This window comes from Panthera leo, chromosome B3, assembly GCF_018350215.1.
Source record: "Panthera leo isolate Ple1 chromosome B3, P.leo_Ple1_pat1.1, whole genome shotgun sequence".
Lineage (NCBI taxonomy): Eukaryota > Metazoa > Chordata > Mammalia > Carnivora > Felidae > Panthera > Panthera leo.
The window spans coordinates 109301797-109329591 of NC_056684.1; the positions used below are offsets into that span (position 1 = coordinate 109301797).

Consider the following 27795-nt stretch of genomic DNA (forward strand, 5'->3'; position numbering starts at 1 on the left):
GACCAGGTTAAATCGGAATCAGTTTCTGTTGGGTCCAGAACAACCTAAACCCCACCCCAGTGGCATCCAAGATTTCCCAGTTACTTCAAAGAGCACATTTAAGCAGGAAGGAAATTAAAGAAAATTTGCTGATGATCTCCTAGCATGGGCTCTCATGCTCTTAAACCGAGTAAATGATTCTGAGCAACAGAAAGCTCTTCGATCAAAGACTCTTTATTTTTCCTTCCCCCTAAAACTGCTCACTTATGACCCTTTCCGTTTGTAGACATCATTCCTGGAATTTCTTCTCAGACCAAGAATACCACAGGTATAGAGCCCAGCCTGAGGAAATCACAGAAAAAACCATGGGACTCCACCTTCTTTTTCTCCTCCTATTAGGGGGAGAGACTAAGTAATCACATTGTCCAGTTACATTAACCTCCCTTGTGTGTAGAAACCTACACAACAGCTGTCTCTTTCCAATTCATTCCACTCGTCCAGGCAGCAGCTGTTCAAGAACTACACCTGGGTACATGGCTCCTGTGAAAAAGGCAATCCTTCCAATTTATCTGAACTTGTGGCCAAAAGATATGGCAAAGGACAGGTAGCCTAGAAACTAACTAGAATAAGGTGTTTTGGAGTAACTGGCCTGGCTGCAATCAGATGTACTGTCTCTGTAGCAATGAACAAACTGTCAGCTCTTTCAGTCATTCTGGTAGAATTAGGAATGCCTAATTGTGGAACAAGGGGGAACAAGAAATCACGTCTTGTAGGGTCAGCTGGGAAATAGGCTAAGGCACAAATTAGAGTACCCGATGTACATACAGCAAGAGATCTAGGTCAGAGTTGCCCTGTGCCACTTGAATCTAATTTGCAAAATGTTATTCACCTGAGATTAGCAATTAGCTAAAAATGTGCTTACCTTCCTAATATTTCCAGCAGTTCGGCTACACCATTGAAGTGTTCTGTTTCATAAACAAACCTTTTTTAAAAAGGAAAGAAAGAATAAAGTCAGTACATGATGTTCAAATATTTGATGTTTACTTAACACTTCTATGAAACCACCAATTTTACTCGTCCTCCCCCCCACCCTTCACTTACCTTAGAAAAATATTGTTAATCTGTTTTCGGATAAATGCTCTAAGACCAAGAAATTTGCCATAAATTCTGTGTAAGACTGTTTTTAAGTAGTCCCGTTCCCGAGGGTCTTCGCTGTCAAATAGCTCCAAAAGCTGTTGTAAATGAAAGACAGAGTAGAAGTCAGAAGTGGTTTCAGGAAAGGATTTAGGAGTTCTGCTACTCATGATTTAAAATCCCTCCCTCCTTTCCTTCCTCAAAAGTTTATTATGGGCCAGGCACAGTGCTAGTCTTTGAAAATACAAAGATAAATCAGTCAGACAAGGGGCTTACATTCTAATGAAGAGATAAACACAATAATAATCATCGTAACAACAGTAAGAGGTAACACACATACTGCACTTAGCACGATTATCATGCAACTTTCTAAGCAATCTACTTATGTTAATCCTTCCTATAAAGTAGTGTTATCCCCATTTTACAGATGAGGAAATTGGGGCTCAGAGATCATTGGGCAACTTGCCCCCGGTCTCACACTAATAAATGGCAAAGCTGGGGTTTGAAACCAAACAACTGACGCCCTAGAGTCTGTGATTTCAGCTGCCGCACTCCTATAACAAACTACCTACTGAGCTCATGTTCCAAATATACAGTTAGGATAAGCCTTCAGCTCTACCCGAGCATGCAGGTAAATGAATCAACCTAAACCAAAGCCAACATCTAAAAGTCCCCAGTGATCCTGGCAGTGTTTTTTTTGTAGAGCTTCGTTCTTGTTACACAGGTGTACTCACTTTGTAAACACTCACTGAGGTGAACATTTATGATTTCTGTATGTTTATTATACATGGATGACATTCTTTGAACTTCCACTCACTTGTATTGACTTCCACTCAGTCAATAACTGAATCCTGATAAGATATCAACATATGTCAACAACAAAGCCTGTACATGAACGTTCACAGCGGCATGATTCACAATAGCGCAAAGTGGAAACAACCCTAATGGCCATCAACTAATGCACGGATGAGCAAAATGTGCTACAATGGACTATCATTCAGCCCACAAAAAGGAATGAAGTACTGATACCACACGGAGGAGCCTCTGAAACATCATGCTAAGTGAAAGAAGCCAAACACACAGGCCACATACTGTAGAGCAGGCAAATCCACAGAGACAGAAAGTAGAATGAAGAAGGTCCGCTAAGGAGTATGGCGTTTCTTTGCGGGATGCTAAAACACGTTCTGTGATTATATAGCAGTCATGGATACACAACTTGGTGAATATACTAAACAACACTAAGTTGGAAACTTTTTTAAAAGGGTGGATTTTACGGTATGTGAATTATATTTCAATAAAGCTTTTCTTTTTCTTTTTTTTTTTTTTTAAATGACAGTGGGCAGGTTCCTCCAGCTGAAGAACAAACTTGAAGACTGGTTTGAATTTTACAGAGTTCCTCATACATTCATTAGCATCACAATAAAACAAGACTCACAGTTTATACTAAAGTTGACTTTACAGCAAAACATCTCAAGAGCATACTGACAGTATACAAATGAACACAGACTACACTAATTACCAAAAAAGCTATCAAGACACACGTAAGCATGATTTCAGGTGATTAAGACATGAGGCTGACAGCAGAAGAATAACTCAGTGGGCAGTAATCAAATAAATTATCTGCTTTTGCTTGGTGCTTTTCGTTGAACAAAGACACAATTACAGACAAAGAATGGCCCTTCAAATAACGGCAGGAAGTACAAACTGAAGGAGAATCTTCAAAATTGGGCAGGGACAGAAATGCAATTTTTGGCTACACAATGTCATCCATCGATCTATCTGTCCACCTGTCTGTCCATTCAAAAATCAAGTACCTCAAATAAATATGTCTGCCTATTCAGAGCCAGCCACTGGGCAAGGTGTCAGAGATACAACGGTGAGCAAGACAGACACAATCAGCTTTCACAAAGCCAAGTCTAAATGAGCGATACCGGTGAACGGGCAGCATAAGTGGTTTAGGATGCTATATGAACACACAGCAGACAAATCCACTCTACTGGGGAGAAGTGGAGTGGTAGGGAAGGTTTCTGGAGGAAGTGACATCCAGACAGATCCATGAAGAAATGAGAAGGCTGAAGTGGAGGGAGAGCGTTCATGGCAGGCTCAACAGCACACACCTTCACCAGCAGCCCATCAGAATAGAAGCTGTTAAGACAACTGCCGTCTCTCTGCCCCGTCAGCCATGCAGTCCATCAACCAATCAATCAATGTCCGCACATGCCAAGAACTGTCCTTGTTACTGTGCACACACACACTAGTGAAAAACTTGGGAGCCCACAGGGAAAGCAATGAGCAAGTCGACTAAACACTTCCACAGGGAACACTCTAAGAAGGAAAGGTATGTGGCCCCATAAGCGAAAAGGTCCCAGGGGCCCGGTATCTCTTATCTACCACACACACAAAATGACATAAGATCTCTAACCTACTCATCCTACTCCTTGTTAATGGAAATAATTAACCTTTTAAGTTCTACTTTTTAATCTGGTTTCTATTTTTAGGTGTTATAAAAGGGTTTAGTGGGTAATTTGCAACCAACATAAGAGAAGGTTTGAGGGGTGTACTGTTAGCAAAACTTGAATCAACTATGCTTATGTACAATTAATCTTTAGAGTTTAATGAAAATATAATTAAGCAAAAATTATTTAACTTGTGTTTTCATTAGGCACTCAAAAAAACATGCATCACCAGGCATCTAACTTAAGTCATTTACAAAGCCACAAATAGTATCATCATATATGATGTCCTATGAGAAAGAAAGATAAATTACATTATATAAATTACTTTTTTGCAGAACTATAGAACACATTTTTGGTGAGTTCATGATATAAAAGACAAAAGAAAAAGTATAACAACACACAGGTCGAGAAAAGGAGGAGAGGGATGAGCTCTGCTTTCCAAAACAAAATGACACACTTGTGCTTAGTCATATAGACACGGCCCACAAAAAAGCAATGAGAAATCTCATCCAGCATCTGCAAATGCCTAGTGAACTGCACTCCCTACAATATAGCAGGCAACTTGTTGTCAGAGAAAAGCTGGAGAGTTTCCAAGGTGACTACAGAGCAAAGATAGACCTGTCAACATGCTGACTCCTAGTTTACAAAGCCAGCCTTCCTGAAGCTCACAAACAGGGATGAACTGGGGAGTGATTTAGCCAAAGAACCCTCCTTTGAACCTAATCATAAATCTCCAGGGACATGAAAAGGGCAAAATGCAAAAGGCAGTTAGGGTCTCCCAATCAGACATGGGAGACTGAAACTCTCTCCTGAGTCCCCCCTGAGATTAGAATAAAAGAATAAAAACGGAAGAAACCCACGGGGCAAAGAGGAATGGAGAGCAGATGAGACAAATTTACACATTTTTCAAAGATGGAAAGTGGATGGCAAGGGGTAACTATCTTAGGTTTCCTCTTTCTCCACTCTGCTAAGTGTTTTTCCATCCTGCCAGCGAGGAAGGGAGCCAACAAGAAGCAAGCCAGTTCACACTAGAGAACCCTTAAAAGGCTTAAGAACTGAAGACACCAGATATATTTGATGGCAAGGGTGTGGAGAGCTAAAAACAGGAGGGCTGGTTGAAAGTTTGTCGAAAGAGTAACAAGACCTCCCAGATCGTGTCCCAAGCAGTGGACTAAAGATTTACAATCAAAATCTGGAGAGAATAAGCACCCAAGTCTCTCATCTTCAAGACACTGTACACAGCTAAGTGAAAAATTTAAAAAAAAAGGGGGGGGGGGATTAAATAACAGTCAGCATGCTGAAGAATGAGACTTCTGCCGGTCCCTTTGCCTAAGCCCTCAAAATCCTGGATGAGGTAGGAGATAGGAAGGTCCCTTTTGAGGGACCTCAGCCTCAGCCTCTTGACAGCCTCAAGAGGAAACACCTGTTGATACAGATATTTGAGGGTTTGTCATTGAAAGAGCAAGGTCTCTGCCCAATGTGCTAAGTGTCTCCCATTTGTGTGCATGCATGCACACACGCGTGCTCACACACACACACGCACTCTAAGAAGGCTCTTCAATGGTTCTAAGAAGCCTCTCTGATGACTAACATGTAACTAGGAAGCCAAGGATCACCAGCATTCTAACACAAAAGAGACCAAAACAAACAATCATAAAGACATCAGAGGAAAAAGCCACAATGCAAGCACAGAAACAAACCAAAAAAACAAAAACAAAAAAACCCTGCAAAAAAGAACTTATCCCCAGAAATAAACAAACCTATTGGATCCCTGAAACAAAACAGAGCAACTACAGATGGATATTCAGAAAATAAAAAGAACTTCAGGAAATTCAAGATGTAACAGAAATAAAACTTTCAGAAGAACTGGAACATTACAATGAGCAAATCTATACTGAAAGTATAGAAGAAGATAGTATATAGAAGAAAGAAGGTAACTAGAGGATCCATCTGGAAGGTCCAACACATTCCAAACAGGCACAGAGAACAGACACACAGACACAAACAAAAACAAAGCACATGAAATTATCTAAGAAAGAATTCAATGCAATTTTCCAGAAAAAGGGGACATGAGTTTCGATAGAGCTAAGGGCCAGTATGCTCTCTGCACAATTAATAAACAAAGACCTACAGCAAAGCACATCAGTTTGAATTATGTGGACACTGGGGACAAAGAAAAGATCTCAAAAGCGGAGAGAGAAAATAGGTCACTATAAAGGATAAGGAGTCCCAGTTGGCGCAGGCCTTCTCAATACCAATACTGGAAGTAGAAGACAATCTAGAACTCCCTAAAACATCTGAGAGAATATGAATTCTAACCCATAAAGCTATCCCTAGCCAAAATGTCAATCAAGTGTGTGGGTAGAATAAAGACATGTTCAGAGAAGCAGGTCTTGAAAACTTACAACCCATTCATACCTTCTTAGGAAGCATCTAGAAGATGTATTCTGCCAAAATCAAAGAGAGGGAGATAAGCAAGCAAAGAGTGCAGAAGCAGAGTGCAGAAGAGTGGCAAAGGGAAACCCCAGGATAACTACGGTGGACACAGCCTAGAGGAAGCCACCAGTGCCAACCAGAGCAAGATGCCCAGAGCTCCAGCTCTGGGAAGGAGACCTTCAGAGAAAACAATGGAACTACAGACTAGCCAATGTGTGGGCCAGACTGAGAAAAGCTGTACATTGCACTCAGAGAAGAACGGAGGGATGAACTAGTAACCAATACCCAGAAAACCAAGCATGTGAAAAATATGGCAACTATTAATTCCAGGGGGTTAAAAAAAATAAAAATAAAATAAAGCTCTACAGGAGAAGAAACGCAATTATAGCATAACATGTGCCTTGGCTGAGAACAACACGTACACTAATGCAAACACTACAATTTCATTAAATTTTGTGACACATCTACATTGTTGAGATATAAAGGAAGAGATAGAGAGGGAGACATATAAAGATATACAGTATGAAAAATTTTAAAAATCAAGGAACAGCACCATTAAGAATGCAATTTAGAGAAATGGAAATCATACAAGGAAATACATGTAAGGAAACTGCTAGAAGACTTGAACGTGGTTACCTCTAGGGATTGAGACTCTGGGTTGGGGAAGGATGAGTTAGAAGAGTGTTATTTTTCTTTATAAATCATATAAATACATTTGAATTACTTAATAGGCATTACTTTGTTAATTAAAACTATTTTTCAAAATTAAGGGCAAAAGGTTTGAAACAAAATGTCCAACTGCCCTCTACTAGGATAAAGAAGCAACTACCCTGCCCTCCATTCCATGTAAAGAAATATTAAATGTAAAGAATATCAGAAATGCTCAAGTGAACAATCAATGAAATTGGTATTCTAAATGTTTTCATCCAAATTACAATCAGGTCTCCAAATTTCTGGCTTTGCTTTTAACTTTAGCTATTCTACAACCTGAAAAATGATATCTCCTGAACACCTTTACCGTGACCAGGTAATGCACGCGGAGAAAACAGCCCAGAACCAAGCAACGAGAGCCAACAGCAGCCTGACTCCAATGAATGAGAACAACTCAAGAGGACCAACGTATGAAATGAGCTCATCTGGGGGCACCACTGAAAGCACGGTGGGGACAAGGGGTGGAAAGGCTGCACGCTGTAAGCGTCTAGCAATTCTGACTTCAAGACTCTGATGGAAACTCAGTATAAAGATTTCAAAGGTGGAAGCCACACAAACACAAACAGCTCTGCCAAGTCATATGCTTTTATTTTCTTCCTCATTTCTATTCTTCCCACATACTAGAGAAGTCCATTGTTTTCTCCCTCAACAAAACCTTGCAATTTAAAATCTTAACACAATCAATTTGGTCAGCATTTCAAGAAAGAGCTGTTACTCTACATAATGATGCAGGCAGGGACTAGCCACATAATTTGTGGAGCCCAATGCAAAATGAGAATGTGGGGCTCCTTGTTCAAAAACTAGTAGGAATTTCTGGGGCGCCTGGGTGGCTCAGTGGGCTAAGCAACCGACTTCGGTTCAGGTCATGATCTCGCGTCTCGTGAGTTCAAGCCCAGTGTCGGGGCACTGTGCTGACGGTTCAGAGCCAGGAGCCTTCTTCAGATTCTCTCTGCCCCTCCCTGCTCACGCTGTCTCTCGCTGTCTCTCTGTCTCGGTCTCTCTCTCTCTCTCTCTCTCTCTCAAAAATAGAAATTAAACATTAAAAAAAATTAAAAACCATTAAGAATTTCAAGACCACAGGGGCGCGTGGGTGGCGCAGTCGGTTAAGCGTCCGACTTCAGCCAGGTCACGATCTTGCGGTCCGTGAGTTCGAGCCCCGCGTCGGGCTCTGGGCTGATGGCTCGGAGCCTGGAGCCTGTTTCCGATTCTGTGTCTCCCTCTCTCTCTGCCCCTCCCCCGTTCATGCTCTGTCTCTCTCTGTCCCAAAAATAAATAAAAAACGTTGAAAAAAAAAAATTTTAAAAAAGAATTTCAAGACCACAATGGCAAAGCATTAAACCAAGAGCAGGGCCCTTCTCAGCCTGGGGCCCGTGTCATCGCCCAAGCTGCGCAACCAGAAAGCTGGCTCTGAATGCAGGAGTCCGGGCAGGAAAGCCCTTTCCCAAGGTTCTTAAGTTACAGCTTGCACTGGAGGGGATGAGGTGAAGAGGTAGTTTACCGTTCATTGGTAATGGCTACCCGATAAAATTCCTGATAGAAATAAATTCTCTAAAGCTTTATAAGCTACAGCCTCTGAGAGAGAATGTAAACATTTTGGCATATTCAAGGAACTTGTTTGGAAAATAGCTCTTTGTATCAGAGCTGACGTTCAAGGCCTCATGAAATTTATTTCAGTTTAAAACTTAAAAGTTTTTAACAGGTTGCTGTGTGTCATGTCCAATTTGTCTTGAGTTTTTAAAACACAATAACGAAACGTCACTTTTAAGGACAGGGTAAATTATTTGCATAATTTGCATGGTAATTATCGCACCTTTCAGCTTAAATATAACTGCAAATGTGAAATACAAATTACTAAGTCGCAATCTCCAGCGGTACATATGTTTACGGGGACACTTGAACAGTATGTCTCTTAGCAACCACTGACTGCTTTTCAGATTTGCAGAGTGGTTGAAAGCAGTCTTTAGAAATATGCTACTAAACTCTTGCCATGATAATACACCCAACGAAATAATTCAAGGTTTGGCAACTCATTTTTTGATCGGGTGGGGAAGGAGAGATCATAAAGAAACCACTTTCCCAACTGTCCTAACACAGATGAAAATTATCTTTATTGGGAATAGACACGTGTGTTCCATAAGCCAAAGTCAGCCTGCACACCTGTAGCTATACAAGGCAGTTGCTAAGTCTAAAATCAACATGACCATAGACACAAGTGTACTATGCAGTCAAGTGACTCTCTAGATAAATCTGACCGCTTTCTTTTATAAAGACTTAGATTAAGTATATAAGAAACGCTAAAGGTTACGTAAATCTAGATTTAATAAAAATTACAGTGAAATTTAAGCAAGCCACTCAGTCGTACCATTCTTAAATAAAAAACAGCAAACCCTTCAAAGGTACAAGTTACAGACAGTTCTGTCTGGCCCGTACAAAAATCTGGATTTCCGGGTTCTCTTGACCTCTTGAGGCCACTGCTGTCTCCATCGCTCCTTCCTGTCACACTCAGACTACTTCATTCCATACCACTTGTCTGGCCTCAATAAATATTCGGATGTCCTATCTTTGCTTCTCACCTATTTTTTTTTTAAGTTTATATATTTGTTTTGAGAGAGAGAGAGAGAGAGAGAGAGCATGAGGAGGAGAAGGGAAGAGACAGACAGAGAGAGAGAGAGAGACAGAGAGAGAGAGAGAGAGACAGAGAGAGAGAGAGAGAGAGAGAGAGAGAGAGAGAGAGAGAGAATCTCAAGCAAGCTCCACGCTATCAGCACAGAACCCAATGTGGGGCTTGATCTCATACACCATGAGATCACGACCTGAGCCGAAATCAAGAGTCAGATGCCTAACCGACTGAGCCACCCAGGCACCTCTGCTTCTTCTCACCTATTAAAAGTCTATGCTCCTGGCACTAATACACATTCACTTCTAACACTGGAAGAAATCAGTTGGTGAAATGAATCCAAGGACAGGAGAGACCACATTTAACACCTGAAAAAAATCTCAATAGCCAGAGTCCAAAGGGTTGTTTTTTTGTTTTGTTTTGTTTTTTGGCTTTTATAAAGGTAAAAGTCGAATTTCAAAAAAAAAATCTAACATGGGGGTTAAGATGTTGACAGACAAATACCATGTGACTTCACAGACTGAGGCTATTCTAGAAAATATGATGAAAGAAGATTCTTAGTGTTGTCAGGAACTGTTCTAAGTGCCTATGCATGTATTCACTTAATCTCCACAACAACCTCTCAACAAAACTACGATTATGCTGTGGATATTTTGCATCTACTTTCCAGATGAGGAAACGGAGGCAACACAGTTATATAACTTGCCCAAGGTCATGCACTAAAAAATGGCAGAGCCTGAATTCAAACCAGTCTATCCACTTCACCTCTAATCTATACTGCTTCCTGATGAGGAAGAAAAATGAGTAGTGTTGAGAAAGGTTCTTGGGGCAACCCTGGAAGTTTTCCACTGAGCGTCAGATTTTAAAAGGACACATACAAGTGATGAAAACAAATGTTAAGTATAAATGAATGGTGTACTCTTACAAAAACAGTCTTACGAAGGCTAATGCACAGAGTCAGCTGAGGTTGATGAAAAATGCAACGCAACAAAGTGAGACTTAGTAAATAACTTATTTATAATTTTATTAAATAAAATTTAAAAATTACTAACGTAATTATAATCACCGCTGATAACACACATGTTCATTTTTTAAATGTAAAAAACAGAGAAATACAAAAAATCAGAAAGTAACGTTCTTCACACTTAATCACATTCTACCAGACAATTAATAAGTTTGCCTTCCAAAACTTTTAGTGCATATACAAATAATCCTTTTCCCTAAAATACGAGACTCAAATTCAAAAACATCATACTGTTCCATAATATGCATGTTTCACTTCAAAACAGATCGTGTGTAGCTCTATCTCATTCTTTCTACAAAATGATGAATATCCCATTATATGAATGTCCACAGTCTATTCAACCAACACCCTACTGAGGAACATTTAAACTGTTTCCAATTTATATTAACAATGATGCATTCCCCATGCTTGTACATATATCTTTGTGTACACACCTGACTATTTCTCATGGAATTGCTCAGTGGATAAAATTTAAGCCAACAGAATCCTCCCAGCTTTCCTCTCCGGAGGATTTTACCAATGCACTGGTACATTATTTATGGTTTATGTTTTCCACTCAAGCCTCTGCTAAGTTCCAGTCTCCTGTACCCATGCCACACTGTTTTAATTCATGTGCCTTTATAGTTTTAATATAGTACATTCATGGTTATGAATAAATATCTAATAGGCAAAGGATCTTTAGTTTTCTATTTCAAAAATTTATTTCATGAACTTTGAAATTTTCAAATAAAATTTTTTTTTATTCTTTATTTCTGAGAGACAGCAAGACAGAGTGCGAGTGGGGGAGGAACAGAGAGAGAGGGAGACACAGAATCCGAAGCGGGATCCAGGCTCTGGGCTGTGTCAGCGCAGAGCCCGATGCGGGGCCTGAACTCACAAACCGCAAGATCATGACCTGAGCCAAAGTCAGACACTTAACTGACTGAGCCACCCAGGCACCCCTGAAATTGTAATTAGAATTGCACTAAATGTATAAATTAACTTGGAGATTCTATGGATATCCTTATGATGGCAAGTTTCCCATCTAGGAATATGTCATTTGTTCAAGGCTTCTTTGCAAAAATTTCTTATAAGTTTTACATAAACTTTAAAAAAAAAATGTTTATTTATTTTGAACAAGAGTGAGCATGCACACACACTTGTGAACAAGTGGGGGAGGGGGAGGGGAGGAGAGAGAGACAGAGAGAGCGAGAGGGAGGGAGGGAGGGAGAGAGAATCCCAAACAGGCTCCTTGCAATCAGTGCAGAGCCCAACACGGAGCTTGATCTTGCGAACTGTGAGATCACGATCTGAACTGAAATTAAGAGTTGGATACTTAACCAACTGAGCCCCCCAGGCACTGCTCACATAAACTTTTAAATTTAATTTCGAAAGGTGAAGATTTTTTAAATAAATTTATTTATTTATTTATTTATTTATTTATTTATTTATTTAAAGTAGGCTTCACACCCAGAACAGAGCCCAATGCATGGCTTGATCTCGTGAACTGTGAGATCGAAACCATAGTTGAGATCAAGAGTCAGATGCTTAACTGACCAAGCCACCCAGGTGCCCCAAAAGGTGGAGGTTTTAAAATTAATATTGGAATAAAAAAAATAAGACTACTAATGTGGGTAAACAATATAATATGAGGGGGGTATAAAAAGAGGAATTAGTATTTAATGAGCAAGACAGACTACTAATGTGGGTAAACAATATATGAGGCAGTATAAAAAGAGGAATTCGTATTTAATGAGCGACTACTATAATCCATGCATGATTATCTGCAGTTTTTACAAGTCATACCATTTTATCATCATAACAAGCCTACTTGTTATAATTTGTTGTAAGAGAGGTCCACATTATAGCCATTTAGAGAAGAAAACACTGAGGTTCAGAACAGTAAAAAAAAATCTGCCCGAGTTTTCCAGTACATGCTTACAATTGAAGGGAGGGAGCCTGTATTTGTATCCATAGTGCCAACTCAATCAAGCATATGTAACAATTGTCAGTTTGGGTATACATCCTATGTACTTAAATCTCATTTTTTCTGTTACCTCATGTTGCAAATGAGGAGACTCAAGCTCGGACAGCAAGTGTATTAACTGGCTGAAGACCACACTGTCAAGTAAGGCAGAAAAGCCCATTTTAATGCAGTTCCTTCTTACCCCACGGTGCATATTTTAGCCCAATAATCTACTACTTAGAGTACACAGGGGAGTCAGGATGCAAATACACAGCTTGCTAACTTTCTTTCCACTACCTTATGTTAAAATAGCTCAATTCTTAATTTTGCTTTTGTCTTTACTGACAGGAGAAACAAGAATCAAAATAGACTGTGAAGAATACAGCTAGCTGCTATAGAAAATAGGTTGAAATCTCATGGCTAGGATACATTATGCCTAACTCAATAAAAAAGTTTTAAGTTGAGATGACCAAAAATTCCTTCTGAGATCCTTTGAGAATCTACAGAGAATAAAATATCTGCTCCAAGAAAAGGAATGCGGTAAATGTCATCCTGATTTGCAAAAGGGAAAGGTAGGAGGGTTCCCATGTCATAAGAAAACCAGGCTTAGGTACAAAACACGCCAGGACTAGGTGGCGCCACGGGAGGCTGTGGGGAGAGAAACAAGCAGGGGGAAGAGGGGGTGTAAATAACGAATTAGCGAACTACATGGTACACAAATGAAGGAGCTGCCAGCTCCAGGATACTTGAGGCATGGCGGCGGGAGGAAAAGGAGGGTGTGTAGGGGCAGGGCGTAATCTCAGCACGATGCCTTAAGCTCCAAAAGGCCAAGCAGGTCCCAAGTCAGAAACAAACAACCCAGGAAGGGACCTCAGGAGAATCACACTGGGGACAGAGACCCCACTCCTGCAAGGTGCTAGGATCCCAGGTAAGTCATCAGCAGACTAAGGGGTATGAAAAGAGGCAGGAGGCCAGCTTTACAGGTTAGCAACAAGAACGAACGGGTGTTCTGGAAAATGGCAGCTAATTGGCACCCAGAGCTTATCCCCAACATGACAGTTAATGCTCTGCTTAGTCATAGGATTACATTCAAGCACCACTCGGTGATGTTATTGATTTTGCCAACACTCTGCCTGTCCCTTTCCTGACTGATTCAGGAACTGCGGTGAGCCCTCATGTGAAGGTTGAGTTCATCAACAGACCCAGCAGAGGGAAGGTAAAGGAGGCAAAGGTTGTAGAAATGAGGCAAGGGCTGAAAACAAAGCATTAGTACATGGACTTCACTATGTATACTCAGTTTCTCGTCTCTGCAAAAACTCAGGAGACAGATGATCAATCACATGGTTTGTTAAGTACTGAGGGTATCATTACCAATAAGGAGCAGGAGCCCCTAGAAGTTCACTAATGTCCCATGGCAGATGAATGGCATTGCTTTTTATGATAAAGTCTCATGGCCCATAAATGAGGGGGATGCTGTAAGCACACAGTCCTGGCTTTTACTCTGGCATCTGACAAAGTCTCTACACTCTCCTTATGAACAAAATTTTAAAATGAAAGAAGGATGATGACATTCTAGAGTAAATTTCTAACGGGTTTAAGGATGGAATTCAAAGACTATTGATTAATGAATCTGTGCTAAATAAAGGGAAGTCGCTAAAGGCATGCCAAAGGCCTCTATCATCAGTGCTGGCTGTTTTAACAACTTCTTCAGTCAATGACCTGAGATGAAGCCAATAGCTACTAGCACAGTTGAGAAAGTCACAGATGTGATCGAGATGGAAGGCACGATGAATGCGGTGGATGACAGGCTCAAGATACAGAAAGACTTCAAAAGTCTGGGGAGAAATGATATTCTGCAGAAATACGTGTCAAATCCTACAGCAAATTGTACAACGAACGAGAACAAGAGAAAACATGGCTTTACATTATGCATAAAGCTAAATTAGAAATCAGTTAAAGACCACAAGTTAACACAACTTATGTTAACACAAGTTAACAGTGCCATGGAACAGCAGGAAGAGCTAATGAGACTTCTTCCCCTTTAAGAAACCTGGCGCCCGCGGAGAACCCAATTCTAAGCTGTGCTGGACTGACAAGGCTCAGGGCACTAAGTCCTGACAGAGACAGAAGCCTTCCAAAACTGACAAATGAGACAGGGTCCACAGAACTAAAGACAAAGTCTAGAACAGAGAGCATACTGACAGTGGCTCGGCTGGATCCAGAAGGCGGATGGGCACAGTTCATCCTGAGCAGGAGTTTAGAACTATGAGAAAACTTCACAAATAATCTGGATTTCTGTTTCTCTTGAGGGAAGAAAAGGAAAAAAAAAGTCTACCAATAACTGAAAGAAGAGGGGTAGCCAAAGCTCCCTTTAGTAGAACTCTGTCTACCTCCTATTATCTGACACCTGGCCACCATAGTTATTATAAATGAGCCTAGAAGCATTTGAGTTGCAACTGCTGTTCTAGGGAAAAAGAGCCAAGAGGTAAACACAAACGCTGTGGTCTAAGACCTGAACTGTTGTGTCTGAGCCAGTGAGTACTAAAGGACTATTCTGGGGAAATAAGGCCAGAGGGTACACGGTATAGGGAGGGTCAATAAAAAAAGAACTTTCTAACAAAACCAGAATAATCTGCCCAAGTATATGGTCCTCCTTCACTAAAAAAGAATAAATGGGAGTCACCCCTTTTCAGGGTCCCAAAGGAGACTAATTCACTGGGTGAAGAACTAGAACAGACATGCAAAACATCCCTTCAAGTCTGGGTTTCTCTGATGTTTTAATCTAATGAGCTTCATTATCATCAGTACCCATCTACCATGAAGAACACACTGAGTTGGGCCATGCAAGCTTTTGGTGTACTATTTCCATGGGCTTCACTATCTGATCCTCTTGGGTACTTTAACTTACCATAAACATAGGGAAACCTTAATATTTCGTTAGTGTTGACAAGTGAGGACTACTCCTGCCCTGCAGTCATTCCAAGTTATAGTGAGGGGAATCACAAGGAGGCATCATGGCATAATGGACAGAAAACCAGAACAGGAAACTGCCTGGGGAAACTTGATAATCTTCCAAACCTCAGTGTATTTCATCTGTAAAATGGGACTAAAATTTAGCTGTGTCTATTCTAGACTGTTGTACAGACTAAATTAAACGATGCACGTAAAGATGCTCTGACAATTGTACAGTGCTATATAAATGCAAGGACCTTCCAGTACAGAAACACCACAGACTGATTACGTGTTGCTTTTTTGTCTCAAATGCATTTTGCTTCCTTGGTAGAAGAATCTGGATCAGTCTACCTATCTGCCCAACCAATGAATGCTCCATGTATCCACCTATTTACCTACCTCTCCATCTCTAACTCAAACCTCACTTTTCCAAAGCCTCTCAACCCAATATATCCAGAATTCTAAATGTATTAATTTAATTAAGGAGGAGAAATGAGGTCATCACAAAGGTGATCAACCTTTCTCCAGGAAAGGCACAGAAGATCAACTGCTTGCTAAAATAATGTTTTCAATTTTAAATTCTGCTTACTGGCTCACTAGGAGATAGATACTAATTCTTTTTTTCCCTGGTGCTCATTAATCGTTGAGAAAGGAGCTACACCAGTCCATACACCAGTTGGCTCAAGCACCCATTTTTAGAGAGGAATGTCAACAACAGGAGCAAGAACACGTTACCTAAAAATTCAGTGTCATGAACATTGCCGAGTCCCACGTAAGAAGGAAGATGTGATCTATAGTTATAAAATGTAAAGTGGCAAGTCAGGAAGAATACATACCCTGAGAAGTTCCAAACAGAGAGGTGAGAGTTAATCCCTTTATGGGAATTTTAAATTGTCAGGCTGTGCTATTTCCTACTGCGAAAGCTCACCAGTATCTGACTTTCATTATTTATTGAAGGTTATTTCTGCTCTAGGCCATGCTTATTCACTTTTAACAGACCTAAGCAATGGTTCTTTAAGAATCCTTATGCAAATAGGAGTTTTCAAGCTACATAAAGTTTCACACAAACCAGAGTTATATTCACGAAATTCCTTTATAATTAAATTTTAAGCAAGAAAACTGCAGGGAGTTAGGCATTAGCATTCCTTGTTGTTTAAAATGTAATTAATGTCCAGCAATAAATTAAATAATAAATTAAACAGGTACTTGTCACTTTTAACAGGTAATAATGGGAACTAACATACATACAGAATACATTTGTTTAAAAGGTGATATAACTGTCATTGAAAGATTTTTTAACAATCAAGAGAAAATAAGATAAAGTGTCAGCAATTGAATGACAAATTCGGGCAACCACAAAAATGTGCTTACCTGTAATACAAATTTCTGATCTATGTATTTTTTGGCAATGCTGGGTTGGAATTCTTGGCTTTCCAAAAATCGTATGAAAAATTCATATACAAGCTGCAACAAACAGATTATAATTAATTTCAAATTGCACTTCACTGAGCATAGTATCAAAAACCATAAAAAGTCTGTAACACTAAAACTGACAGGGCTTAGAAAACTGAGTTTTAATATCAATTACAAGCTACGCCAGCCCTTCTTGTGGTTCAGAGTTGCTTTTATGTTTTTTAACTTTTCAAATTAAAAATCTAATACAGCCAAACAAAGCAAATAGAAATTCCCCCGCAGCCTCACTACTCAGAGATAACCACTGTCAACTATTTAATGTACGAATCTCCTCATTTTTCTCTACACTTCTACAACATACCAGTGAACTATAAATATATTTTTATATAGTTTTCAAACTACTTTTACCATCTGAACAATATATTATATACAATTTATGTCAATAATAACTAAGCCATCTTTCTTAGTAGCTACAAAGAGTCCACTGTACATAATTTTTAAATGAATAATTCCATTATTCATAATCAATTTAACAATCTCCTATGCTTCGACGTTTAAATAGTTTCTCAATTACTTCTCTATCAAATTATGCCACATTGTGCATCATGTAATATACATCAGTGTGCATTTGCTCAATTATTGCATGAGGAAATATTTCTAGAAGTGGCAACGTTAGAGTAAAAGATACCCAGACATTTCAGGATTTTCAGCATTTATTGCCACATTTCCTTTCAGAAAATCTATGGCAATTTACACTCCTCTAAGCAATGGATGATGGTTTAGCAGAAAACTCTCATCTGCAAGGAATGAGAATATTCTCATCTGCAGAATCAATCTGAAATAACTGTTCTAATAAACAGAAGATCATTGTTTATGTTCTTGGCAAAATAAATCTATGTTAAAGTACACATGAGGGGGCCTGGGTGGCTCAGTCAGTTGAGCGTCCGACTTTGGCTCAGGTCATGATCTCGCGGTTCGGGAGTTTGAGCCCCACGTCAGGCTCTGTGCTGACAGCTCAGAGCCCAGAGCGTGTTTCGGATTCTGTGTCCCCCCTCTCTCCGCCCCACCCTGCTTGTGTTCTGTCTCTCTCTGTCTTTCAAAAATGAATAAACATTAAAAAAAATTTTTTTTATTAAAAAAATTTTTTAAAAGTACACATGAGATCCTGGTGTAATATACAACAGTTCATAAAAAACAGAACTTGTAAGAGGCAGACAGACACTGTGTTGGGAGTCTAGCTCTGTCCCCTACTGTGTAGCCCTAGGCAAGTTAATTTCTCTAAAATTATGTTTCTTCAACTGAATAATGAGGATGATAATCCCTAAGACCGAATGTGATAATATATATAAAGCACTGCGCACAGTAACTAATACATATCACCATTATCACTATTACCTAAAATAGCATTCTCAGGAGTTTTTAGTCCTACTCCTTTACATTTAAAAATTGTTGAAGACTCCAAAACCTTTTGTTTATATGATAAATATGAAAAACATATACATATACATATATATATATATATATATATAAAGTCAGAAAAACAATGAGAAAATTTCAAATACGTATTTGTTATTTCATTTTAAAACAACACATTACACATTAACATAAATAATGTATGTTTGTGGGAAACAACCATATTTTCCAAAACCATTACTGAGAAGCATTATTTTTATTTTTGAAAGATCTATAATTGCATATTAGAAAACAGTTTAATATCTGCTTCTGTATTCAATCCATTGTGACATACTGTTTTGGTTGAAGTATGTAAACAAAATTGAGCCTCATGCAGATCTAACAGTATGAAAAAGGGTGAGTATTTTCAAAGTATTTTCACACAATTGTGGATATTCTTTTTTGATACTACACCAAAACTTGACAGTTGTTTCTCAAATAGGAGTTGCACTGCAGAATCTGAAACCAAAATCAATGAGTTTTTCATACTTTGTTACACTAAATTCCAATGGTCTGTCATGTACTTTGAATGGGTCTTTACCATGTATGGTTTCCTAACATCATTCACTGGAAAATACTGGTTCACTGAGTTATGCGTTTTTCAAATGGTGACAAATTTTACTAGATTGTATCAAAAAGTCACATTCCTTAATATCTCCAATTTCATCAAAAAGTCTAAGCTTTAATTAGCTATAAAGTTCAGCAGAAAGACAAGTTTTCCAAAATTCTAATTCTAAATTTTGCTGGAATGCTCTAATTTAATCAGCACTGGCGATGATTTTCTTTGTCTATTTTCAAAAAACACATCTACCAAATACCCAAGTTGGAGCAAGCACAGTTTGCTAGACATTCCTGTGGGCAAAACTGATCATTTCATGAAAAGACAGCCAGTGTAGCCTGTAGCTCAATCACACAAATGCTTTAGCACACAAGACGATTGGTATACTTAAGTATACAGTCATTGGGCTTTATGCATACTTCCCACTTTGTCACAGAGAATATTTCTTAAAATGTGTACTCGAAAGTCAAGACTTAATGATATTTAGTTTAATAATTTTTGCTGCTTCTCCAAGAACATTCTTAATTGAGACTGGCTGTTTTTTGTCAATGCACGTCAGTGAAGACTATCTACCAAGCCAATGTGCCACAACCGCTGTGATTTGTGCTAAGGCAGCAGCAATTTGAACCACCAACGCTTTTGCAAATATGATTTCAAATGTCAACACAGTGAAAACAGCAAACAGCATAGTATTATTATAAAACCAGTTTTGACTTTGCAGGCCTGAAAATCAGGTCTCAGGGTCCCCCCAAGGGACTGCTGAGACCACTAACTTAAAAGCATCATACAGTGACCTTACCTACGACTTTAGACTTTAGCTTAACACTTAAATTAGGTATGTACATTAGGATTTTACTTTAAAGTAAAAAACTGTTTTTCTCTTTGAAATTCTGAATTTGGAAAAACTTCTTGCTCAATGACCTGAACATTATCAAATTGTACTTCTTTTTTGTTTTTAATGTTTATTTATTTTCAGAGAGAGCAAGAGAGAGAGCACGCATGCACATGAGAGCAGGGGTAGGGGAAAGATAGAGAAAGAGAGAAAAAGAGAGAGAGACAGAGACAGAGAGAATCCCAAGCAGGCTCTGTGCTCTCAGCGCAGAGCCCGATGTGGGGCTCAATCTCACAAACCGTGAGTTCATGACCTGAGCCAAAATCAAGAGTTGGATGCTTAAGCAACTGAGCCACCCAGGTGCCTCTGTCAAGCTGCACTTCTGGCATCATAATGTGACTCAGTCCCGACACCTTCTAGAAGAATTGTTCCTGTTTCATACACTAGGTTTTCCACTCTCTTTTACAAACAGAATGTCGGCCTTATTCAAATAACCATAAAAGGGGGGTTAATTCCCACAAGTGGAGAGATTCTCATCTTGCAGGCCTGACTTGTGGGCTGGCAGGACTTTCCAGCAAGATTGGCAAAACGCTCTCCCCACTCTGGTCCCTTGAAAGCAGTTATGGTTTAAAACACTTGGGTGGAAACACTTCAGACACATTTATTAATAAGCATAAATGTTCTCTACACTTACGAGACAGATTTTTACCTCAGAATCAAAATCTCTCTTGGATTCCCAAAGGGAAAGACAGACTGGGGACTGAGAATAATTTACTTTTCAAGGTCACATAAATGAATTCTCCAAGGAACATGAGTAAAAAAACTGTAGCATTTCTATTTTTCAGTCTCAAGTGTAGAGGCGCCAAAAACAACCCTCTGATTGCAAATGGAAGTCCTGCAAAATCATATTCTACTGGAAATACACACCCAAATACAGAAAATACACAAAGAATAACCATGGTAACTGTGGGATACCAGTTTAAAAGACACCAATGCAGGTATAACGGAAAAATCAAGTAACATACATATAGTAGAAGCTTTGATATATTTAAGCTAAAAATTTGGATTTAAACATTTTTCTATTTTTAAATCTCTCCAAAGAGCCAGGATTTGTTATGAGTAATCTTGTATGGGCCACAAATTTAAATCAGACAAGATGTGTGCAGAAGCAGTCTACCCAATCAATAACCACATCTCAATGCAATTTGGTTGTTCTCTACTATTACCATATATTTGGTAATGAACACCTTGCTTCCTTATAAAATGTGGTCCACAAGAAGAAGCACGCTGCCAAAGCTGCAGCTAATAAATGCCGGAGCTGTGTTTCGGTCAGAAAAATAGCTGAATTGATGAAAAAGTCAAATGTTAAATTTCGTGATAACTTACTATACTATAACATGCATGACTTATCATGAACAGAAAAAAGAGATTTCTTGAACCTTCGGAGAGTGCTCGTCAGTACTAAAAACCACCTATCAGTGAAAATGGAAAGGTGAAGAATTTGTGGAGTCAGAATACTAAGAGAAACACAGGAATCTTGAGTACAAAGACTTCCATAAAGGAATAGTTGCTGAAGGCAACAGAGGGTGCCCACTGACTTGACCTTTACTAGGAATAAAGGCCAATTTGTGAATTTTTAAAAAAATTGTTTAATGCTTATTTATTATTGAGAGATGGAGAGACACAGAGCGTGAGCAGGGGAGGGGTAGAGAGGGGGGAGACACAGAATCCGAAGCAGGCTCCAGGTTCTGAGGTGTCAGCACAGAGGCCGACGCGGGGCTCGAACTCACAAACTGCGAGGTCATGACCTGAGCTGCAGTCAGTCGCTTAACCAACTGAGTCACCCAGAGGCCCCGGTCAATTTGTGAATTTTAAAGGTAGGTTTCCTTTATCTGATCCAACTTAAGTCATATTTCCCCCTGAGCTAAAGAAGGGATGAGACGATTATAGGCTTGAACAGAGTGGCAACACAGATGGAGCCACACCGTTCTGGGATACAGTTTGTGACTTTACATCCAGAAGGGGACAGCTCTCACTGCTGTTCCTCACCGTTGCTTCGGTTTTCGAGTTTCAGGTGAACTAACAGTTAATGCTCCAGTAGCAATGACACAGTGTAAGCTAGAGATTTTTGGTGGCAGAATTTAGTTTAATAGCTTTAGAAATTAATTTGGTCCTGTATTTTATAGAGTCATTAAGCTTAGAAAGGATTAACTGAAATACTTAAACTTTACTGTGCTTTAGGAGAAATTTATATCTTTGGTGATCACGATTTAGAGTATTCAAAAAGCTCTTGCAAATGGCCAGAGTGGTCTACTGTCTCTGGGATGCGGAGAAGACAAATTGAAGCTTTGAAGACATCTCTCTGTCTTTTCCACGGTGAGACGTGGGGCTTCCCTGAGATTATCTTGTTTGTTTTGTTTTTTAAATTTCTTCCAGACTATACTGTACTTCTGTGACTGGTGAGCATTACGAATAAGACAGGACAAGAAGTCCACCTATTCGAAAGAATTTTTTTTTTTTTAATTTTTGTCACCATTTGGGATGTACCAGGAAAAGCACAAATAATTTTCCAAATTTCTTAGATCGCAGATAGTATGTCTGACACCTTAAAAAAAAAAAAATATCAAGCAGCTAAAACAGGAAATCAGCTACACTGTTTTAACTAATTTACTCAATCCTGGCATTGATAGCAGGGATACATATGTATAACATGCCTGGGTAAGAGTTGAGAAAACAGAGCCCCTGAAAGCTCTCCTCACAACTAGGAGAAATAGCATACATATGTATCTGTAGCGACCTTGAGTTGCCAAAGCAAGACAGGGAAAGTTGCAAATCGATGTCAAAAATTCTGACATGGGGAAAAAATAAACTTGTAGAATATCTCTAGGCCTCATCGTGCTGCTGCACAGTTTTCTGCTCTTTAGAAAGTCAACTAGTAGCCGTGAGCACACTTCAAAGATGCGATATCGGGCTTCTGCCTCTGCGTGACTGATGTACGAGGTTCTGTTCCCTCTCTCCATCCCTTCCCTCCTGGCTGGTTGTCATCCGGCCTCTGAGGACATCCTAACTCGATGGAAAGATAGCCTTGGGGACCATTCCATTCATATTTCCTTGTTCTCTTCCTTTGAGAAACGTGGGCCTGGAGCGCGAGCAGCCAGGAGACCAGTATGGAACAGTACATACAGTACAGATGGGCCGGGTGCTGGGAGCGGAGATGCGGGGACGGCCCTGATTTGTCCCGGCACGTGCGTAGGACTGGAAAACATGGCCTTCTCAGTGCAAGAGAACAAAACTGGCCTTCACGCAAGCTTTCTATCAGCTGTTGCTCTTTCTTGCACGATGTAGCAGCTACTTCAATTCGTTTTTGCCCTTCTAGGCTACAGAAACACATCTGTGGTTATCACGAAGACAGGAGTTCAAGGTCCCCAGGATACCTGCTGCTGAAAATGAGATATAGACTCTGTGACCTAATCACATCTAACTAATAATGTGAAAACAGCTCAGCTCCTGTTGGAGGCTGCGGCAGGCAGGATCACAGAGAAGCTCTAATAAAAGAACAAGAACTGTGCAACCTGGGAGAAACCGCACTAAAGCATTACACCGAAACTTATTATTTTATTCTTTTGGCATCCTAATTATCAAGAGTGAGAAACACAGAAAGCATTCTCTAAGCTTTCAACTAATGTACTCTAATTTGATTTCCGGGTGAATAAAGGCCTTCAAGAAACTCCCATGCTAATCAGCTAATAAGTTAATGGATCTTTCTTTTATAACAAATGGTAGTTCAAAGTACCTGTAAGTGTGGCCATGATGCCTCAAGGGTAGGTTCATCTTCTTCTGGATCAAATTCATTGCTGTCACTAGGAGGGAGAGTTCTGAATATATTGCAAGACACCTAAAAATAAACAAGCAGCAGAGTTAGCTGGAAGTACCTCCTGGGCAGCTGTATACAAGGTTTGCAGCCAGCCAAAGGGAACCCAGATGACAGATGATGGCAACACCATCAAACTGGAACGGGGACCTCTCTCCACGGGCTTTGAGGCCAAGACCACCCCTCGGCAAAGCCAGAAAGTAGTAGAGTAGCACCTCCAGCCCTCCTGAACAGTACTCCTTGCCCAGGCCCCTTTGATTTTAGACCTCCCATCAAAGCCTGCTCGTGCTTACTTACCCGGCAAGCATGCTTCTAATTCACCAATTTACACTAAGATAGAAATAACTAATGGGCTAATGGGCTTTATGTATTTCCCTTTCCAGGTTTATTCACGATTTGCAAATTAACAGTTGAACTAATGGTAAAATCCCAGGCATTTACAAAAAGCAAATCAGAAAAGATTATTTCCAAACCTAACATACTTGAAATCATCCTTCACCTGTTCTCAGTTGGTTTACAAAGCAGTAATGATGCCCTGCATAAGCTGTATCTGTGACACAAATCTCTGTGAACTGACTAGGTATTCCGTTACCATCGGCAATTTCCAAATTAAATGCTGGTTGCTCAAAGAATGGCCAGGAGTTGATAACTATTGAAACTGGGTGATGAAGGCATGAGGACTCATTATGCCAGTCTACTATTTCTGCACATGTTCCAAGATTTCTGTAGTAAAATGCTTATTTTAAAACTGCGGCGGGCACCTGGGTAGCTCAGTCAGTTACGTGGCCGACTTTGGCTCAGATCATGATCTCACTGCTTGTGGGTTCTAGCCCCGTGTCAGGTCCTATGCTGCCAGCTGCCAGCTTAGAGCCCGTTTCAGATTCTGTCACTAGCTGTCTGCCCCTCCCCGGCTCAAACTCTTGTCTCTTTCTCCCTCTCTCTCTAACATTAAAAAAATAATTTAAAACTGCGGCTGGTACTATTCTTGAGGTTCCTTTTTGACTTGCTTCTTGTCCCACATAGTCATCCATCCTCTCTCAATGACCCAAACATATTCTCAGATGTGAAGAAAAAATGGGGGGAGGGGGGAGAGGAGGGGTCAGTGGGGTAAAATGTGTACAAGGCAAGAAAGGAGACTGCACCAGAAGCCTTTGCTGGACTTTCTGTATAATGCAGAAAATACTAAATATAGCATGCTGCTCTGGAAGAGAGAAGAAGAAAGGCTTTTGGGGTCCCATTAATCCAAATGTATTTGTTTACTTAACAAATAGTTACTAAATGCCCATCATGTTCACACACTGTTCCAGGCACCGGAAAAATAACAATGAAGAAAGCAGAAAAAAGTCTGTGCCCTCTAGGAGCTTATGTTTTATTTAAACCCCTAAGTATCCCAATTTCCTCACTATGGAAACTGAGCCCAGATGTGTAAGCTATGGAAAAGAGATTTGATTTGATTTGATTTGAAGTGTTATGGGAAGCCATTAGTTGATCTTAAACAGAAATGTGACATGATTTGATTTTTGCTTTTTAAAAAATCATTCTGGTAGCTCTGTATTGAACAGACAGGAAGGGGACAAGTTAGAAGCCTCTGAAGGTGGCAAGAGATGATGATGGCTTGGACTGGGATGGTGGCAGAGAAGACAGAAATAGATCGATTCAAAATATACTCTGGAGGTAATATTTGCTGTTGGCTTGGATATATGGGGTGAAGAAAAGGAAAGAATCAAGGATGAGTCATAGATGCAAGGCCATCTACCCAAGATGGAGATGGCTGGGAAAGTGAAAGCTTTTTTTGTTTATGTGTGTGGGTGGGGAGGTCCAGAGATCCAGTTAGGAATGCGTTAAAGAAGCAATATCTAGGAGCCGATCAAACATATGAATCTGGACCTCCAAGCTGGACAGGTCAGGACTAGAGACATATAAGGACTCTTTGGCATACAGATGATATTTAAAGCCATGAGACTAATGGATCAGCGTGGAAAGGAGTAAACAGAAAGACCCTCAGGCATCCAACACTCAGAAATGAGACAGAAAAAGAACCACCAGGCAACACAAATGAAAAGGAACAGAAAGAAAGTAGGAGAAGAAAAGAACTAGTTTAGGGTCTCAGGAACTAAGGGTATCTTAGGACAAAGACGTCAACAGCAGCAAGTGCTGCTCTGAGGTTGACTGAGATGCACATAGAGCAGTACCTATCGGATTCGGCAGCTCTATGAAGTGGAATCTATGATTATCTCCAGTTTACCACTGAGGAAGTAGGAACACTGGTGTTGAGAAGATCTGAGGTTACACTCAGTAACCAGCAGTTACAACTGAACCCAGGCTGTCAGGCTCTACCACAGTGTTCTAGAAAAGTAGGCAGACCACTTCTTTTGCTCTACTTTAGCTGAGATGACTGAAAACAATCATTCGATTATACCATTTCTGCCACAGCCAATGACAGCACGCGTAGGTCTATCATGTTATTTTTGTCCCTTCCAATGATTATTAGGAATTCCATTTACAAAGAAACTAGTGAGTTTTCAGAAAGCCATCAACCAATGACTTCTCTGCAACCAGCCAGCCACACTGTAATCAAAAGGGCAGAGGCACCTGGGTGGCTAAGTTGGTTAAGCGTCCAACTCTGGATTTTGGCTCAGGTCATGATCTTACAGTTTGGGAGCTCGAGCCCTTGTAGGGCTCTGTGCTGACAAATGCGGAGCCTGCTTGCAATTCTCTCTCTCCTCTCTCTGCCCCTCCCCCACTTGTGCAAGTGTGCTTATTCTCTCTCTCTCAAAATAAATAATATTTAAGAAAAAAGACACACAAAGGGGCAAAAGTCTTTTAGTTCCTTGCTTTTGAAACCATAAATTTCGAAAACTGAATTTTCATGCCAACTAAATCATTCAAATATTTACTGTACTCTGTAACAGTTTTTTTCCTCTTCCAAAATGTGAAAATAAACCATAAAAGTTAAAAAGCGAGTGGGCCTCTGTATAGTAAAAACTAAAAGGACACAGAAACTTCTGCTCCTTTATACTCTTGGACATATACACTCTCTTAAAGTGCCCATCACATGCTGCAGCAATTGTTTACATAACTATCTGTCTCTCTCCCCTAATGAAGAGTATGCAATGTCACGTTCATATTTGTTTTCCTAGCACATACGAGGCATCCAATAAATGTTCACAAAATAAAAACTTGGACACATTTTGGTTTTGTGTATTTTGGTTTTGCTTTTTAAAATTTCAATTTAAAGTTTTCTGAGTAATTTAAATAAATCTAGGTTATTTAACTTAAAATGGTTAACTCTGTACAGAGTTCATCTAAACCTCTAATTTGGTCAAAGCTTCATCTCTCAATTATCACATCAAAAGAATGTCAGGTACGGAAATAATCCAAACACCGAGTGGTTTTAGAGGCATGCACATCTCATTTAGCTACACACTGCTATTTCTTCCGATTTGCCTTCCTTATAATGCTTTATTCAGTTTACTTCTAAATATTCACCACATGAATAATGAGGAAGCACAGATCAAATGGGCTGGACAATTACAAGCTGACTCAGTTGGTTAAGTAGTTTGCTAACAGATTTGGAAAGAATGTCAAAGCATATCAAGTGTCACGGAAATGGCCAAGCTTTTGACCCAGGCTGGCACTGTGCTTAATAAAAATGTCATGAATGGATGAACCATTGCTCTCATCCTTGAGAATCTATTGGGAAAAACTAATCCAAGACAAGTCTGAAAAATCTACTTTTTAAAAAGTATTTTCTGCATTTTTTTAATGTTTATTTATTTTTAAGAAAGAAAGAGCATGTGCTGGGGATGGGGGGCAGAAAGAGAGGGAGACAGAGAATCCAAAGCAGGCTCCATGCCAACAGCAGAGAGCCCGATGCTGCGCTCAAACTCACGAACTGTGAGATCACAACCTGAGCCAAAATCAGACGCTCAACTGACTGAGCCACCCAGGCACTCCTGAAAAAACCACTTAAAGTAGTCATTTACAACATTCTACAAAAAGTGTAAAATTAGAAATAATCTTTATGTCCAACATCCAAGAGGTACATCAACTCAGAATACTGTGCAGCATTAAAGATGATGGCTATACAGAAGCACAAAGAAATGTTTATAAATAAAGATTTAGGGGGAAGACAACTGAAAATGATGAGACTTTAACCATACAGGATAGAAATGCATATCTAAAGGAAAATTTTAAAAAGCTGTAGGAAAGCAAGAGGAATATGGATGATAAACTAGGTAGTTGCTGTCATTCCTCTTGAGGCACACGAAATAATTCCTAAATCTATAAAAGTAAGAGACATACGGTATATAAGTCATGCCTTTAATTTCAATATGAAAACGGGCTCTTGAATTTGTTTGAATGAGATTATTACTGTCAGGAGAGAGTTAAAAATCAGAGCTTCCTACAATGC

At 39.7% G+C, this 27795-nt stretch overlaps 1 protein-coding gene across 3 annotated transcripts in view; it reads right to left on the minus strand.

Annotated features, from left to right (window-relative positions):
• Positions 1-27795, minus strand: part of PPP2R5E (protein phosphatase 2 regulatory subunit B'epsilon) — a 148975-nt gene that overhangs the window by 18659 nt on the left and 102521 nt on the right. For all 3 annotated transcript variants that reach the window (XM_042943448.1, XM_042943449.1, XM_042943447.1), the window contains exons 4-7: positions 23304-23405; positions 16626-16718; positions 1081-1211; positions 902-961 (exon numbers count right to left, since the gene is read on the minus strand). In XM_042943448.1, the coding sequence (XP_042799382.1) occupies positions 902-961; positions 1081-1211; positions 16626-16718; positions 23304-23405 (386 nt within the window). The remainder of the gene's footprint in view (positions 1-901; positions 962-1080; positions 1212-16625; positions 16719-23303; positions 23406-27795) is intronic.